Here is a 17,949-nt window from a genome sequence, read left to right as displayed (position 1 = left end):
GGGGCAGAGACAGTACTTTAAGACGTGAATAAGTCGCCCCCAATTGCATCTATCCCTGGTCAGGTCCTTGGAGAGATGTAGTTCTTGCAAGTCACTTTTAAACTGTTCCTCCCATGTTTTCCTTGGTTTTCCACTGCTTTTCTTACCCTCCACTATTATGCTTTCGATCCTTCTTATTAGAACATCATAAGTCTTCCTCTACACATGCCCAAACCATCTCAACCTATTCTCACGCATCTTTGCAGAGAGGGGTGCAACTCCTAACTTTTCTCTAAATTCCTGATTTCTAATCTTATATATCATTGTGCTCCCACACATCCACCTCAGCATACGCATTTCCGTAGCTTCCATCCTATGTTCGAGAAACTTCTTTACGGGCCAACATTCTAACCCATACAACAAAGTCGTCCTAATCGCAACGCGGTAAAATTTACCCTTTAATCTACTAGGAAAATTTTTATAACAAAGCAACCCATTAGTTGCTCACTACTTAAGTCAACCCGCTTATATGCGATAAGTAACATCTCCATCAATCTCCCCATCACTCTGGATTACCGATCCCAAATATTTGAACTTGGATGTGCATGCAACAACGTCTCCCCCTATGGTCACCTCTGGCTCACCTATCAATTCTCTCCCACTGAAGTTGCATCACAAATATTCTGTTTCGTACTACTAATGTGCAACCCTCTACCCTCTAAGACTGCCCTCCACTCTTCGAATTTACTATTAGCCTCCTCCTTAATTTCTGCGACCAAAATGATATCATCTGCAAACAACATGCACCAAGGTACAATCTCCCATATAGATTTAGAGATTTCCTCCATAATGACCGTAAAATAAAAGGACTTAGCACAAAACTCTGATGTAGTCTCACTTTAATTGGGAAGGACTCTATTATACCACCAGTGTCTGAATGTGAGTCGATACTCTGTCATACATGTCCTGTATTACGTCAATGTACCTTTGGGAAATACCTTCTCCCTTGAGGCTATCCCAAACGACACTTTGTTGTATGCTATCATACGCTTTCTCTAGGTCGATGAACACCATATGCAAATCCTTATTTCGCTCCCTATGCTTTTCCACCACTCTCCTCAAAAGATGAATAGCCTCTGTCGTTGATCTTCCTGGCATAAAGCCGAATTGGTTCTCTCTAATCCTCGTCTCTTGTCTAATTCTTCTTTCAATCACTCTTTCCCACAGTTTCGTTGTGTGGCTTAGAAGTTTGATTCCTCTATAGTTCTCGTAAACCTGTGCATCGCCTTTGTTCTTACACAGTAGTATAAGCGTGTTAATCCTCCATTCTTCTGGAATCTCAAATTGACCTCATGATGGCATTAAAAGGGTAGTCAGCCAACGGGTGCCCTCTTCTCCTAAACCCTTCCATACCTCAATCGGAATGTTAGCCGGTCCAACTGCCTTTGTTCTCCCCATCACTTTAAGAGCTTCTCCTACTTCCTCTGTGGTAATATCACTAGTTGATCCATGATCAAGAGTTCTTTGAATTTCGGAAGCTTTTCGGCCCTCCTCCCTCCTCCTTTACTCCCCTAGCCTCATTGAGCAGTTGGGAAAAATACTGATACCACCGCACTTTGATGTCTTCTTGTCTAAAGAGAACTCGTCTACCCTCATCCTTGATGTACTTCATTGTCCCTAAGTCTTGCCTCTGCCTAGACCTAGCTTTTCCCAACTTAAAGATATGCTTCTCCCCTCTTTGGTATCAAGCTTTTGATAAAAGTCCGCATACACACGACTTTTAGCCTCTACTACCGCTTTCTTTGCCGTCCGTTTTACTTCTTTGTAGCTCTCTTTCTTATGTATCATATCCTCCTCCTCTGTGCAAGCCATAAGTTCCTTGAATCTCTTATTTTTGTCCTTTATCTTCCTTTGCACCTCCTCGTTCCACCACCACGACTCTTTATACAACTTTGGTTTTCTCGTCAACACCCCTGAAGTTTCTTTTGCCACTCTTCAGATGGTTTCAGCCATAAACACTCACATTTGATTTGCATCGTCAGGTTTACTTGGATATCCCACATATTTGATCTTGCTTGCCAAGGTTGTGGCCATCTCCCCTTTATGTCTTCCCCACATGATCATTTTCCTGGTCTCTATCTTCTTTTCAGCAATTTTCCTCCTCATACGAAACACTAGTACTAATAACCTATGTTGGGTGGGCATCTCTATACCCAACACCACCTTACAATCTAGGCACGATGTCCGATCACCCTTCCATACTAAACAGTAGTCAATTTGAGTCGCATGCCCACTACTCTTGTATGCTATCAAGTGTTCATCCTTCTTTCTAAAGATCGAGTTTGTTATAAGCAACTCCTTTGCTAATGCAAACTCAAGCAAGTTCTCTCCACTCTCATTCCTTATACCGTAGCCAAAATCACCATGAACTGAGCTATAATTGTATGCCTCCTTGCCTATATAACCATTGAAGTCTCTACCTATAAAAACTTTTTCATCGGCAGGGATGGTACCTATAAGGTCTCCTAGGTTATCCCAAAACTTTCGCTTTACGTGCTCATCGAGCCCAACTTGGGGCCTATAGGCACTAATGATCGATATAACCTCTTCCCCTGCTACTATTCTAACTAGCATAATCCTTTCATTGCACCTCCTCACTTCTACCACTTGTTTTAGAATATCATTAGCTACAAAAAAAACCGACCCCACTACGCCTCCCGTCCAAACCTGCATACCATAACTTATAACCCTTTAAATTTCTTGTATTTTGCCCCTTCCATCTAGTCTCCTAGACACATGCCACATGAATCCTGTATTTAAAAGGTCTGTCAACAATTCCAACGACTTGGCTTTGAGGGTGCCTATGTTCCAAGTCCCCACTCTCAGTTTAAGATCCTGCTTACGCTTCCCCTTTGACCCTTATCCTTAGGCCTGACCTCAGGTTACCATAAGACCTTTGTCCCTCTATACTCAATTAAGGGCGAGACCAAAGGTAAAAAGGATATTGACATCCTTACCAACATAAAAACCGCTAACTCAAGCATAACCAAACAAACCCAACTGAACTACCAAACGAGAGAACACAAAAATACTAAGAAGGACTTACAAAGCTAACGAACAACAACAACAAAACATAACTGGGCTAACAAAACGAGACACTATCAAACGTCACCCAAAAAACAAAACAAAAAGCAAAAAAAAATGGAAACAACAAAAGCAAGAAGATTCAGATAACCTACAAAAACGTAGATTAAAGACGCATTAACAAACAAGAGACCAACCAAAAAGAATAGAAAACGCCACAGATGCACAAACAAAACAGTTGGAAAAAAATATAAATAAATAAATAAAATAATTTAATAATATTCCATGATTCTATTTTTCTTATCGATTCACTAAAAATTGCATCTTTTCACATACCCAAACTATATTCCATAATTCTCTCCTCTTTTGCTCAAAATTTACAACTCCCAAATTTTCATAACTTAATTTGTTACAAAGTGGAAAATCCTACCTTGGAGATGCAAAAGCGAATAAATTAAAACACAAATTCTTACTTGAGACCGTCTTTATAAGAGACGCGTCTCAAAATATACCGGCCCATTATTACTTACAAAAACAACTATTAGAAAAACATGCGATGTCTAATCTTATTTGGAGTTGGTGTTTTAACCTATTAAAGTTGGTATTATAACCTATTAAAGTTGGTCTCAAGTAAGAATTTGTGTTTTAATTTACTAACTTTTGCATCTCCAAGGTAGGATTTTCCACTTTGTAACAAATTAAGTTATAATTCCAATTTTAATAGATTATAACACCAACTCCAAATATCAATTTAAATAGGTTATAATACCAACTTTAATAGGTTATAACACCAACATCAATAGGTTATAACACCAACTCTAAATAGGCTCAACCTCGCGCGTCAGTTTTTAAATTTTTTCTTTATTTTTAATTATTGGGCCTGAACCTAAAGAGCCGTCTCTTATAAAGACTCTCTCTTAGCAGAGAGTTGAAATTAAAAACATAGTTTATATATTCACCACTTCGTTAAAATTTCATCACAACAAAAATAAGTAAGTTTACGATGAAAATAATTGCAAATTAGGACCTATCATTGTTTAGCAATCCAAAAAGAGTTACAACCTATAGAAACATTATTCCAAAATCATATAGTTATTGCCAGCATTTATTACAAGATAACATCCCAGTGACGAGTTTGCAACAAGCACCATATTCATAGGACGATGACTGGGTTCGATTCTCATTGACCCCTTGCCTAACCTGCCCTATTAAGGCTATAACCCAAGAAAAAGAGAGAACTAAAAAGAATAATACGTACAGGTCCATAGACACCAGTACTAATCACTGACCACGTTCTTCTAAAGGAGATTTAAACTTATAAAGGATTACATCATACGTATAGAAGACGGTTAAATTTATTGACCAATTTATAAAATGCTTTGATGTGTTATCTAAGCAGAAAGCAAGCAAGTTTTCCAAAATAATAATCTGAAGCACAATAGTTTGGCCTAGTTACTTGTAGTTTCCGATGTATTACGACATAATTCCATGAGCTTAGAAGCAGCAGCCAAGCCACTCTGAATTGCACCTTCAACATTTGGACTCACACAGAAGTCTCCACAAGCAACCAATGGCTTAGTTGTATCCCATAAGCACTTATCTTCTCTGGCTATGCTCGCAGATGGAAAGGCACTGCCCCTGCAGTTTTAATTACAGACATTGCTTTTGAGTATTTGAAATTCATATTGTTAAGAGTACAAAACATATCCTGGGGCCTCAACTATTAGCTCAAGCTTTTGGTTTAGTTGGTTCCTTAACACATATTACAAAAACATTAGGAATTAGGATGAAACATATAATGTACTCATAGAAATTTGAGTAGACCCAGAAAGAGTGAAAGTAAATATTTAGTCACATATTAACCTAAAATGCTCTCAACTTTCCAATTTTGATGACCGTATTACCATAATGCAAGCTGCGTATCAACTTAATTTGGATGGTTTTGCGTTGTTGTACTATATTCCGGTCGCGATAAGCTCAAAAACCATTACAGTCCGGTCGGGATATGGTGATGCTGACAAAATTTTGCACCATGGGTAATACTTGTGAGCAAAGGAACATATCTTAAGCAGAGCCCAAGTTTTACAAGGCCCCCTAGGAGTGTGGAAAGTAGCTGCCCCCTAGGAGGTATTTAGCACGTAATCTGTCTAACAGATTTTAATTTTAAATTTCTAATTACACGACCAAGTTGTAATAATCAACTTTTATCAGGTAGACCCCGTGATGATTTCAATGAGGCAGGGACGTAGACATGCCATCAGTATCAAATTTATTCAGTTGCTCCTAAAGAGCACTGGAGCTAGCAGAATGCCTGATAGAATAGATTACATTTCTACCGAAAGGGTCTATTTAGATACTCACCATCGATGAGCTTTCATGAAATAAGGCTGAGAGGTGCAAAGTCCAGTCCTTTGGAAGTCCAGAAGAAGTTCTTCAGAGACTTTTGCCAACGTTGCTTCAGAAGCCTTTTTGCGTCCAGCATCAGCTATCACTTTCTTAGCATACTCCTCGGTAGAATGCAAGACCCAACATTCACTTTATATAAAGAAACAGAAAGACGACATCAGATTAGCTGAGGAGAGAAAAGTGAGATATGCAGGTTGCACTTATCAGGCCACAAACCTGGCAGAAGAACGGCCCGGCTTACTACTGTCACAAAAGGCAGAGCTCAAAACTTCAGAGTGTATGAATGAGAACCCTTTCACGGAAATCTGAAAATGGGAGCCAGAAGTACACATGGAGACAGTTTTCCACACAACAAATGCCAGCAGCCGGGATCAATAATGTAAGCAATGAAAAAATAAAAAAGCGGCTGTTAACAAGGGCAACGTTGATAAGCAAACAATTTTTAAATGACAAATAATGGTTTTTAGTAATCTCACAGCGTGTAAAGGCTCACTGAAAGCCAGCATGAGAACAAAATAAGATCTGAAAGGTATTTGTTCTATCTTTAATGCCAATTGTGGTGCCAAATTCATATCTGCAAAGATAACAACATGAACTCCCCAATTGAGATTTGTTTTGGCCAGCAAATTGGACTATTATACTCTTATAGATGAAGAAATGAAAGGAAGCCACATGAACTTCAGCTTTAAACATCGCCAATGGCTTGAAAATCTTTTGACTATTCTTAGACCTCCAACACCAAGCATTCATACTATCAAGAAAGCATCATTATTATAAACATAATTTAGTTCCATATTGAATATCACAGATTTCCTTGGGGATAGGCACTAATGCAATATAAAGAAAGGCACCTAAATCTTATAACAGCTGGATTCATCAGAGTTAAGAAAACTTAATAAGTATTCATTAACCTTTGATCTAAGATCACGTACGCATATGACCTAGCCATGTAGCTATTTCACCTGGCTATGTAAGATCACAACTTGGATACGGCAATGCTGAAGAACACTCCTAGTCAATTGCTTCATGCCAAAATCTATCCAATCATAAAATTGAGTTAAATGCTCACACTCCCAAAACAAGATTGATGTTTTCTTTGAACACAAATCACTCTTGATATTGCTTTTCAAAGAAGTTATGTACTCACAAAGACTAATATTTAAATTACTCTACCCATCCAACCCCAATCTTTTAGAATAAAGGCTTTGACATTATAGTTGTTGTACTATATCCATCCAAGGGGTGAAGAGACGTCTATCTATAGTAAAAGAATCAAATAGTCCTAAACAACCTTGGAAGATCTTATGCACGTAGTACAACTACTACTATAAGTACGCTTAGTAACGCACACATACACGTCCAATAATCTTAGTTTGCGTTCAAACACACTTAACTCTAAGAGTTTTAACCCTTGACGAACTTGACTAAACATATACTAGTCCTACTAAGCCTCTGCTACCCATATCCTAACCAGTTTGAACTCTAAATATACGTCATCCTAATCCTACTAGGATTTGGATTACATATTCAGACCATATAAAGACAATAATTCCACGAACTTATTTTTTATTTGAGCTTGTTTTTTAAAATACATAGAGGGAGTGTGAGGTAAAAACATTTGCAAAAATAAGCTTATAGCAAAAACGTTGTCTGAGACAGCGATTTCAAACTCAAATGGACTGGAAAACTGTCAATGCATTTTTTTTTTGTTTAATTTTGTTGTACTTTTTAATATAATATTGAAGGGAAGAAAGAATCTTATTGATATTGGTTTGATAATGGGCATTAGTTGCCCAAATGTATATCACGATATCAAGATATGCCACTTCAAACATTAATTTGGTAATCTTAAGTATTTTTGGGTTTTCAAAAACATTAATTTGAAGTGGGCTTGCACAGGGTGTCGAATTTAATGAAAAAATTGATTCAAAGAGGAGAGCTATTGAAGGTGCTTCCAATTATTTCCACCATGAAACTATGGTAGATGATGATGCTACTGATAATGATGCGGATGGGGATGATGATGAGATGAAAAATTGATTCTGATATGTAAAAAAGAAAAAAAAAAAGAAACTGAACCTGCAAACTTCTTCCCACAAAGAACCTTTAAAAGATGAAGTATTAGAAGTACCCAGCATGTATATATGATTTTATTTTTTTGTTTCAATTCTAACTGTAAAATTAAGATAAGATGAGATTAAAAATATGGTATATATGATGAGGTGAAAGAGATGAAAAAAGGTGGTGGGGAGAAGACAGGGAAAGAAATAAGAGAGAGAAAGGAAGAAAGAGATGAAAAAATGGTATATAATTCGTATCAAGCTAAACTAGTTGGGAAATTGCAAGTCATGGAAAACGTTGTCTGTGACAGATTTTTCATGACAGTAAAAACATAGTCTCCGATAGCGTTTTCCCCTCTGCTGCCCCGAAACCCAACTTCAGCCCATTAGGGTTTGAAAACGTTGTCTCAAACAGCGTTTTTGCTTATTTTTGCTAATATTTTTATGTGACTCATTATTCTATATATTTTCAAAACAAAGCTCAAAAAGAAGCTCCTCGTTCAGCCTTACCCCTAATCCTACACGACATAGATATTAAGACTCCTTATCCTACTAGATTTAGGAAACTAGCCTTTCTTCCATGTAAAATTTATCATCTTAAAGGTGTAGAGAAGACCATCTTACTAACACACAACAAGAAATGTAAATGACACTAAATAATTGATTAATATAAGCAAAGAATCCACAATATCTAGTACCATCATGTGTAGGACCTTTAATAGAAGCTCTTGGGTCTGCATCCATCGTCACATAATAAAACAGACGATGTTATACCAAGCACTATGGACACAATTATACAAACTACTTGTCGTGTTACTCGTAAATAGACATGTAATAACTAAGAGTTTCCAACTTATCATTAAAAATAAACATCATCAGCAATTTCACGTGAAAAGGATTGGATTGACACATTATTTATTAGCCATTTTACTATAGTTCATTGTCATCGAGAATGGAAATAATCAATTCCAAACATGTACACTAGAAAATTGATCGTTTTAGAATAAAAACTTAATTGTATTTGCTAGCCAACTTAACTAATCACACACTTCAATTGTTCTAACAGATTAGACAAAGCAATGTCCCCACTACTAAATCAAAGGTAAACTCAGCAATGGTCTATTATAACATGCAATGGACATATATCTTCAGTTAGATACATCAAAGGCGCTCTAGCACTCTAAAGGGCAAGGGAAGGTCATAAATGTAGCCTTAAACCTATGATAACAGAGAGATAGCATTTATAATTGACATTTGATGAGCTAATTTCAGCATACAGAATAATCCAAAAGATATTCAATAATGCAATAACAATACCAAACACTTAGCTCCAAAAATTAATAAGAACCAACCAACATACTTACTTAGTGGCGGTGGTTGTCCAGTTATGTAGGTAAACCCAGGAGATGCAAGAATCTTATCGGTTGCTACTAAACCATCAAAATTACCAAGAAACTTCCCATCTAAACTAATCAGTGAAAATGTTTTTTGATCAACTGCCCACTCCATCTTTGCAACACCAACACCAAATTTACCTTCAACTCCTATACATAAAGTTGACCTTAAGAATTCGGAAGAAAACGAATATCAATCAAATATTTATCCTTGAAATAATAACACCAATACCTGGCTCATTGCATAATGCTTTGCATATAGAATTCATTCCTGGAATGCCTACATACTTCCTGCTTGATAATTCCTGCATTATTGGTCAAAACCAATCATAAAATGGTTAAGCAAATGGTCTCCCTTGTACTAAAATGTTACAATTTCTCTTTTACAAAATTATATCCCCTCCATTTTGACAGGCAATGGTCCCCTATAAACCCTATCATTAACCTTTAATGTCTGGTCCTCCCCAAAAGAAAGAAAATAATGAAGTGATTCTTCCCTAAAAAAGAAAGAATATATAGGAACATAAGCAATACAAAACTTTAAAAAACTTGAACTTCACACATTCTTACATCCTTAAGAGATAGCCCCTTTTTTGTGCTCCTAGGGTTCTACTTATTGTAAGCCAAGAAAATGAAACTCTTCCTACCAGCAACCTTGAACTATTGACCTCCCACCCGTATCACATGCTTTCATTTGCGTCAATGGAAGCATGGGTACCCCTTTTCTCAAGTATTATATAGGAAATTCTAAAATTTGGAACGTAATTTTTAATGCTTGAATATTGTAATGAATTTCCTATTTCGAATAAAGTAAAATGTTTGATTTGGAATCACAGTGTCCTTAGTTTTTTTTTTAATTCCATAAATTACAAAGATTTGTATAAAAGTAACGCCATCCCCCAGGAGGTGTCGCCTCATTCACAGAAGAACAGCTAAGAAGCTGATACGTGACTCAATCAGTCCAACTACACAAAAGCCACACAAAAAAGAAATTGAAACCTCCAATGTGCTAAACATAAACCCTCAAAGCTCCAGAGGTTACCTTTGTTCTTCAGATAAGCACCAAATTGCCTAGGCCTAAGAGGAACCAACTTCACACTTCAGCACGCCACATTTTTATCATCCTTCTCTTCTAAAAACAAGAAAATCTTTAGAGCTCCTAGGAAAAAGCTTGCGAGAAGTGCCAAAGAGTGAGAAACCAAGTAAAGAAAAAAAGATGATTTATATGCTCTTCATCCCTAGCACAAAGTTCACCAACTAAAGTAGGAAAGATCACTAAAAACATCCTTAGATTCTGCTCCTCTCCAACATGAGCTCAAGTTTTTCGCTGTAACAATTTGTAAAATGTCTTCAAAAATGTAAGAACCAGGGTAAAGGATGAGAAATTTTCTTTCAAAGAGTTTCTGAACTTCGTAACACAAAAGAAGCCACTCTTTCCAAGCTGCCAAATCCTCCAACAATTTCCTTAAATTCACCAAAGAAACCTCTTCAAAAGAAAGACTTGACAAAACTCCAAAAATTTAATCTTCTTCTCAATCTTTAGAAAGTCTCAAAACTATAACATTTCAATTTTTAGCCACCATTCAAGCTACTATTTCAGAATTGATAGATTTCTAGATAAGAACATTTTGATTTAACATTGAATTAAAAGTTTGATTTTTAATTTAATCCTCAAACCAAATGTCATGAAAAACCAAGACAATGAAACCACTCTTAATTTTGAAATCGAACAAGGAGTTGCACCAAACTTCCAGCATCCTTGGGTTCGCAACTGACTTTCACTTGACCCAATCAAACCCTTATGAAAATCATGGTTTGTTTTTCTAATTTAAGATTTAATAAGTCACACAAGATGATATAAAGGATGCATATGAATAGGCAAGCTGGAAAATCTGCTTTTCAACAAGTTTAAATTACCGCCTCTTGCAAACATCTTTGACACCATTCTTTTAAAATTGAAAAATATGTACTAAGAGTTTGCAGATTCTCTTTATATTCATGAGAACTGTTAGCAACCGTAGCTTAACCATGCAAGTGACGAGAGAAGCAAATTCGTACAAAGTCAAAGGTGCAGTGCATTGAAACATATTACCCAGGGCACAGAAATCTAAATTTGTACGGTTTCTACCTGCCTAGTGCGCAAATAAAGTGAGAGTAGATTAATCGTAGTGTAAGGTTAACATCTTTCTTTTTTCCTTAGTGAGTCCTCAGTTATTCATCCTATTCTTAGTCAAACACTTGCTGCATCAACCCATCAATATATTTGTACCTTAGTGGACAACTAATAGAAATCCATTGCACTCTGTATTAAACTTACTCAGGTGCTTTTGAAGATCTCTATATCTTTCTTTGATATCATAGAGAAAGAATGATGTAAATACTAGATGGAACAGAAGCATAGAGACACTTACCTCCCCAGAATCAATGAAACTTTTAGAAATGCAATCAAAAGCTCCAAACTTTTCTTTCCACTCAGCAATCAGACCTCTTGACTTCCACTCCTTAATTACATCCAAAACAACAGTGTTTTCAATGGTGAAGTAAGGAGCACCATGGTCAAAAAACAATTCTTTTCCCTCATTTGTAATGTCCCTGTTACATTACATAAAGAGATTGACAAAAATCAGGAAAAGAAATTTAAATTTACATCCACTAGCACATAACATAAGAAAATGAAACAACAAAGGATACCAAAATACAAAAGTTACTCATAGAGCTAGAATTACGCATATATTGTGTGAGTGTTGGTTATAGCCCATTTAGGAACAAGAACCGAATAAAATGATCAATTAACTCAACAAAACACCAAATAAACAATAATGCAGATTCATCAGAAACAAGCATGGTGAATGACGTGTTTCATCTATATACAAAATAAAAATTTATTCAGTTATACGGCTCAAATTTCAAAGTATATCAAGTTCGATCTTGGAGTTAACTTCTTTAAGAATCTTAATTTTAGGGATTGAATTACTATATTTTTTATTAAAGCTAAAATGGAGGTAGATCCCTCTTTAGGATACGCAACTTTTAAAGTGTCGGTCCGCAGCCATAATCAAGTTGCTATGACTTAGTTCTAGGTGTTTTAACAATCTATTAGGCTTTGATTAGCAAACAAGTACGGAGGATGGATGGGCGATAGATTAATACATAAGATGGAGGGACCATAAAAAACAATATGTTGGGGCTGACTCGAGTGGTTCTTATTGGTGTGCATGTGCCTGTTTGGTTAATGGCTTCTTGCAACTTGTGATAGGTACACTTTTCATGGCTATCAGTAAAGAGTGTTAGAGCAATCATACAATTTAATAAAAAAAACTGGAAAATTCAACATGTCATCCTTATGATGTTGGCTTTACGTGGCAAAAAAATTAACCAACCTGTCATTTTTAGCCATCCTATAATTAGGAAGTAATTTTCCATTTATAAAAAAACAATATTTTGAATGATTTTGGCTTAGACTAGGCTACATTAAATAAATTATTGATTTGAATTTATTACATACCGTAAGATTACTATCTTTATAAACTAAATAATTTGAATGCAATTATAAGACTAATCAGCTGAATTTTTACTGCATCGAATGATATAAATAAGGTTCAAAAATAACTTGGATTATACATTTATTAAAATTTATCCAACATAGTGGTTTAATTAATTTGAATATGAAATTGGACTTTTTTAAGGATTTTTTTGGAAGCAAATTATTTTCAAATGACCGATTAATTAAAAAGCATTTAGATTCTTCTAGACTTGGGAAAATGAAATGAAATGTTATTGTGAGTAATTGATTGTGTACTTTCAAATGACATAATTGGTTATTTTTAAATACGAGTTGTATCATTTTATTGGAGTCTTTCAGAATAGTAATAATAATAACATAACAATAATAGTATAAAAAAAGAATAACGAGGCATAAGAGATGACCCTTCTAGAATAGTTACTTAGTTAAATGACATAATTGACATAAATAATAGTCCAAAATACATGGTTTTATTTTTATTTATATTTTATATCTTATAATATATATTTACTTATAATTAGGAAAATGTCAGCCATAAATTTTCTAATTAGCTTTGTCATCGTTGTAACATGGTTGCAGTTTACCAAAAGTACTTAACTAAAAGTGTCTTGATTATTTATAATATTTGTAAGACTAATTAATTACTAGATTAATAAAATCATTAGTTTCATTTTTAATATCATACAACTAATTAAAAGAGTTGCCAAATTCCACGTGGCACTCTTTTAATTACCTAGACAAATGTCAAGATTTTAGTGGACCAAAAACTACCTAGGTGTAAACTAAATAAACCTTAGATTAAATGATGAAATGTTTAAAAAATAGAGATAAATTACATGCTAAACAATTTTAAATCATACAACTAATTAAAAGAGTTACCAAATTCCACGTGACACTCTTTTAATTACCCAAACAAATGTCAATATTTTAGTGGGCCAAAAACTATCATACACCTAATTAAAAGAGTTGCCAAATTCCACGTGGCACTCTTTTAATCACCCAGACAAATGTCAAGATTTTAGTGGGCCAAAAACTACTTAGATGTAAACTAAATAAAACTTGGATAAAATAATGAAATTTTTTTATAAAAAGAAAAATTACATACTAAAAGAGTTTTGAATTTAAACTATTTCTAATGTAATTTGGCATTTTTTACATTATATTGCATTAAAATATTTGATACCTATAATGAACACATATATAAGGAAATTATCAAATGCAAATTTAGCATTATTTTAATGTTGAATCTTACAGCCTTATAAACAGTTGTTATGAGAAATTAACAAACAATAATTTATTTATAAATCTAAATTTGGTAAAATATATATATGTTTAGTTGCATCAATATATACATCTAAATGTCTATTATCAAATTGTTAAATACTGAAATTTGAAATCTGATAATGAATATATAATTTAACCTGTATTTATAAATTAAAATTTACATATGTCGATTTTTATAAATTTGTGCATTGCACTGGCTTCTAAACTAGTTTTATATAAAATGTCTAATAGTTTTAATAGGTTTATTTATGTTATTGTTTAGAAATATAGTGATATGAAAAGTAAATTTCAAATGAATGATCAAAATCTACTTAAGCGTCGTAGAGGTTGACCATTTAAACAAAAGAACAATTAGCAACTTAGTCCAAATACAAATAATGATGAGATTATATACTTCAAATTAGTTTCGTAAATTCAAGTTTAGCACCGTTGTATAAGTTTTTTGTGTTTTATGGAGAATTTAATTATAAGTGTGGAGCGACGTTAGGAAACAACAAAGATAATATGATCTATTAAAAAAAGAATTTATACGTAATAGATGAATGAATAAATCAATTATATTTAATTTACAAGACAAGTATATTCCTGATATTCAAGTTCATCTACAAACTATTTAAGTTATTACACAGATAAACAATGTAATATTAACATATCTTAACAATTATTATTTCATCTTTAGTATAAAGTATGTTTATTATTAAATATCTTTAAAAATTATATTTTTATATATCTTCATACTTAGAACTTTGTACATTGCACGGGTTTTTATACTAGTTGGTTAAAATTAGAGTAAGAACAATTAAAAATGAAAATTTGACAAATCAAGATAAATTGAAGAATTTTGGAAGGTGGAAAACTCCGGTAGGAAAATCCACTCAATGACTGTAAAACTCACCAAAACAATGGAACACAATTGTATTGATAATTTTGCTATGTTCATAAGAAATTTCAAGCAAGAAGCTCCACTAATGTTCCTCACAAATGAACATGGATTGCCAAGAGATACCTCTCTATAAAAGATAGCCTTTGTGGCTCCACAGTCACTTTGAAATAGCTCTTAATCTAAAGTTGAACCAAGGCTTAAGGAATTGTGCTCATTCAAGCTCTAAAAAAACAATATAAGGCAGAATGGTCCATCTAGTTCGCCGTGCATCTTCCATTTTCACCTTATATAACTCTAAGTTGCCAAAAAAATAATGAACATGGATTGATCATTGAATCACCAACTCAAGCAAAAGTTTACAATATGTAGTTGAATGTGCAAGTAGGATTTTACATTTAAACTGGTTTACAGAAACATAGTCTGCTTGACTTTATCAGAAAATGTTAGGCATGTGGTTAGCTTTGTGTGAACATCGTGTAGTCCCTTATGTATGAGTTATGGACTTGCCTTAATCGTATTGGGTTTGTTCCAAATAATAATAGATGATGGTAGTATAAAAAGCTCAGATTTGATTGAGCTGAAATTTGAAGGTTTGTGATGCATGTCATGAGAGGTTATTTGTGGAGCATGTTATAGCGCTAGCGCCTATCAAGTAAGGTGTGTTGAGTATGGCTGTCTCAAGTTTGTGTCAGGTTATCATGTTGTGTCTAGTAAGCCTAGTTACACTTGAGTGCAAAACTTGAGTGGGATTACTTTATAAGCTTCAAAACCTATAGAGCGAACCCAGTAAAGAAAAATAGTTTACTTCTAATTAACTTAGCTTTAGGTGTTAACAGCTAACGATTTATCCTAAATAAAGCCAATTTCTTTGTCTAGTATTTAATCTTTTACTTAAGAGTTCATATCTTGAAGCAACTAAACTAGACTTCTTCTTTTACACTTTTTTGAATAGAATGAATTAGAAGGAAAGAAAAGGAAGAGATTTGACAGGATACCATGTCTTTTGTTAGAATAACAAATTTAGAGGGAATAGATTTGAAAAGAAGGGGTTTAAATGGATTAGTTCCCTCATTATTTTAACGATAAAATATCTCCATAAGTAAAAACATTTAGAAAGAAAGTGGGTTTTCACATGCTTTCCATTCCTTTTCCTCTTAAACAAATAAGTAAAATGTTCTTATCATTCACCCTTCCTTTTATCTCAAAATTCTTATCCAAACATAGTATCAAAAGTTTTATTCCTAAGCTTTGAGCTAAAGTTCAGATATTTTTAGTTGAAGAACGCAGCTCATCCAAAACATTGACTAAATTGTACTACTATTACTTAGCTCATCCTCTTCTCTCACCAATCCATCATATTGAACATAGATTAAAAACTTTGATTGTAAAATTTCGGTGCTATTCCCTTCAGTGATCCATCCTTTATAAGGACAATCACTATGAAATGTTTGAGAGCAAAATAGCTAACCAATCTCTGCCATTGCTATGGTCTCATTCACATTAATGAAACGGTCAAGGATTCACAAGAGAAAAAGTAAGGGGTTTGGAGTTGTATGTATTTGCAAGCTCAAGTGTATAAATTTAAACGTGTAGAAACTAGAAATCTGGAATAGGTCCATTTCGAACAAATATACTCCACATGTCTAGACAATTAATATAGTGAAAACAAGACATTCCACAAAGAATGAACAGAAAAAGGGTACAAATGGTGTGAAACCAAGAATGTGAATTAATATATTCAAATCAAAACATTTGTTTAAAACATTAAATAATCCCATTAAAAAAAGAGATTCTCTGACCCATAATTCGAATATTTTCAAGTCAAAAGTTGTCATGTTTGCATACCGTACCTTTTCCTTACACTAAACAGCAAACCCCCACGTAATATCAAAGTTGAATTCAACAAGCTGATTAAATAAATTTCCAGCAATCCAATTTTGGAAAAAAAAATAACAAACCCTAAAATCTTCTACACTTTTCCAATTGTGAAATTGAATATCAAATATCTTGGTTAGGCCAAATCATGCAGTCAAAAAGAAAAACAGAATCATGGATACCTTCTCTGAGACATGCGGCCGCCAGGACCTCGACCTAAATCAAAAACGGTGACTGAAACTCCATTTTTAGCTAGATTTGAAGCACAAACTGCTCCTGCAACTAAAGATCAAACAAACAAATTGATCAGTTAATTGGTGTAGAATAATTTCCATCAAATTCGTTGTTTAAGAAATTTGAAGTTAGGGTAACATACTTCCACAGCCAATTACTGCAACCTTAGGAACAACGCTAGTCATAGTGGAACAAAGATCTTCTATTTCATCCCACTGTATAGTGTTCTTGTATTCATCTCGTTGATTTAAAGTCTCTTGTATTCCGTATAAATGTCTGTTTGATTTTTTATACAATTAATCAACTATTTGTAACTACTAATTAAATTATTTACTATTAACTATCGTCACATAGTTTCGCTTATTTATTAATCATAACTTCAAAATTAAATTTTTATAAATTATAATCACAACAAATTAAAACACTCAGTTATTGTAGCCAAATGACCGAACTTTTTAATGACCATCGACTTCTTTTATTTATTTTTAACTTAACTGTTAACCATACACATATAGCCCAAGGTTTACAATTGTTACCATCTCTCCATTTAAATTTTAATTAGATTCTTCACACTTCAATATCCACATCATCTTTATTTTTACATTTATCGTCAACAGTGTATATTGTGGTTAAGATTTTTTTTCTCTCAATTTTGTTTAATTTACAATAACCATTTTGGGAATTCATGTTGAATTTCGATATAAAAATTGTAATTCATTTTTTTGTTGTGTGTTATCTCTGTAATTCAAAGTTCAAGGTGAATGTCTATGCATTAATTTTGTTGTTGATTGTTATTCTGTATTGAATTTTAATAGTATTAATTCAATTGCATTGTTGTTTGAGTTCTCATATGAGTAGGGTATAAGATTTTATCAAAATTAGGGTTTTTTTTAATAAGTGATAGGTTTAGAATTGATTTAAAATTTGCAAAATATATAAGAAAATGGGAGTGTATAATGTATATACTTGGGTTGTCAATGGAGGAGGAGAATTTCACTCTTAAAATTGTTTACGGGTATATTAGAAGGGCCTTATACTTCAACAAACCCTTTAAAGTCTAGTATAAAAGGGATGGACTAACATTAGGGGAAGGAAGGAAAATGTTAGTAATATAGTTGATGCACAAAAAGGTTTCAGGCTTGTAGATTCTAATAGATACATTAACTTGTATGTTGTTATAGTTGATGATGATGTTGTTAGAAATAAATGTAACACCCGTTATGATAC

General features: G+C 33.8%; 2 protein-coding genes across 2 annotated transcripts; both read right to left on the bottom strand.

Moving 5' to 3' along the window:
- Positions 1 to 504: 504 nt before the first annotated feature.
- Positions 505 to 1,635, bottom strand: LOC130828587 (uncharacterized). Its single transcript, XM_057694552.1, has 6 exons — positions 1,581 to 1,635; positions 1,393 to 1,463; positions 1,051 to 1,254; positions 862 to 931; positions 688 to 769; positions 505 to 640 (listed from the first exon to the last, which is right to left on the bottom strand). Exons 1-6 carry the CDS (start codon positions 1,633 to 1,635, stop codon positions 505 to 507), a joined length of 618 nt encoding a protein of 205 aa, XP_057550535.1.
- A 2,438-nt stretch (positions 1,636 to 4,073) lies between these two features.
- LOC130796750 (uncharacterized) lies at positions 4,074 to 17,180 on the bottom strand. Its single transcript, XM_057659123.1, has 9 exons — positions 16,865 to 17,180; positions 16,671 to 16,770; positions 11,335 to 11,515; positions 9,156 to 9,228; positions 8,894 to 9,073; positions 5,946 to 6,043; positions 5,686 to 5,774; positions 5,425 to 5,598; positions 4,074 to 4,701 (listed from the first exon to the last, which is right to left on the bottom strand). The coding sequence occupies exons 1-9, from the start codon at positions 16,905 to 16,907 to the stop codon at positions 4,512 to 4,514; spliced, it is 1,128 nt and encodes a 375-aa protein (XP_057515106.1). The 5' UTR covers positions 16,908 to 17,180; the 3' UTR covers positions 4,074 to 4,511.
- Between the last annotated feature and the right edge of the window lie 769 nt (positions 17,181 to 17,949).

The sequence above is a fragment of the Amaranthus tricolor genome, chromosome 12, assembly GCF_026212465.1.
Source record: "Amaranthus tricolor cultivar Red isolate AtriRed21 chromosome 12, ASM2621246v1, whole genome shotgun sequence".
NCBI lineage: Eukaryota > Viridiplantae > Streptophyta > Magnoliopsida > Caryophyllales > Amaranthaceae > Amaranthus > Amaranthus tricolor.
Note: the sequence above shows the minus strand (reverse complement) of the source record. Positions and strands in the feature narration are given on the sequence as shown.

What these genes read in the sequence shown, in the direction of transcription:
- LOC130828587 (XM_057694552.1), bottom strand. Translation starts at nt 1,635, where the DNA reads ATGAGGGTAGACGAGTTCTCTTTAGACAAGAAGACATCAAAGTGCGGT. An exon ending in ATCAAAGTGCGGTGGTATCA is followed by an intron (nt 1,464 to 1,580) that starts GTATTTTTCCCA and finishes ATATTACCACAG; the next exon opens with AGGAAGTAGGAGAAGCTCTT. An exon ending in CGGCTAACATTCCGATTGAG is followed by an intron (nt 1,255 to 1,392) that starts GTATGGAAGGGT and finishes GGCGATGCACAG; the next exon opens with GTTTACGAGAACTATAGAGG.
- LOC130796750 (XM_057659123.1), bottom strand. Translation starts at nt 16,907, where the DNA reads ATGACTAGCGTTGTTCCTAAGGTTGCAGTAATTGGCTGTGGAA. An exon ending in TCAGTGAGCCTTTACACGCT is followed by an intron (nt 5,775 to 5,945) that starts GTGAGATTACTA and finishes TCCCATTTTCAG; the next exon opens with ATTTCCGTGAAAGGGTTCTC. An exon ending in TTCATGAAAGCTCATCGATG is followed by an intron (nt 4,702 to 5,424) that starts GTGAGTATCTAA and finishes TTAAAACTGCAG; the next exon opens with GGGCAGTGCCTTTCCATCTG.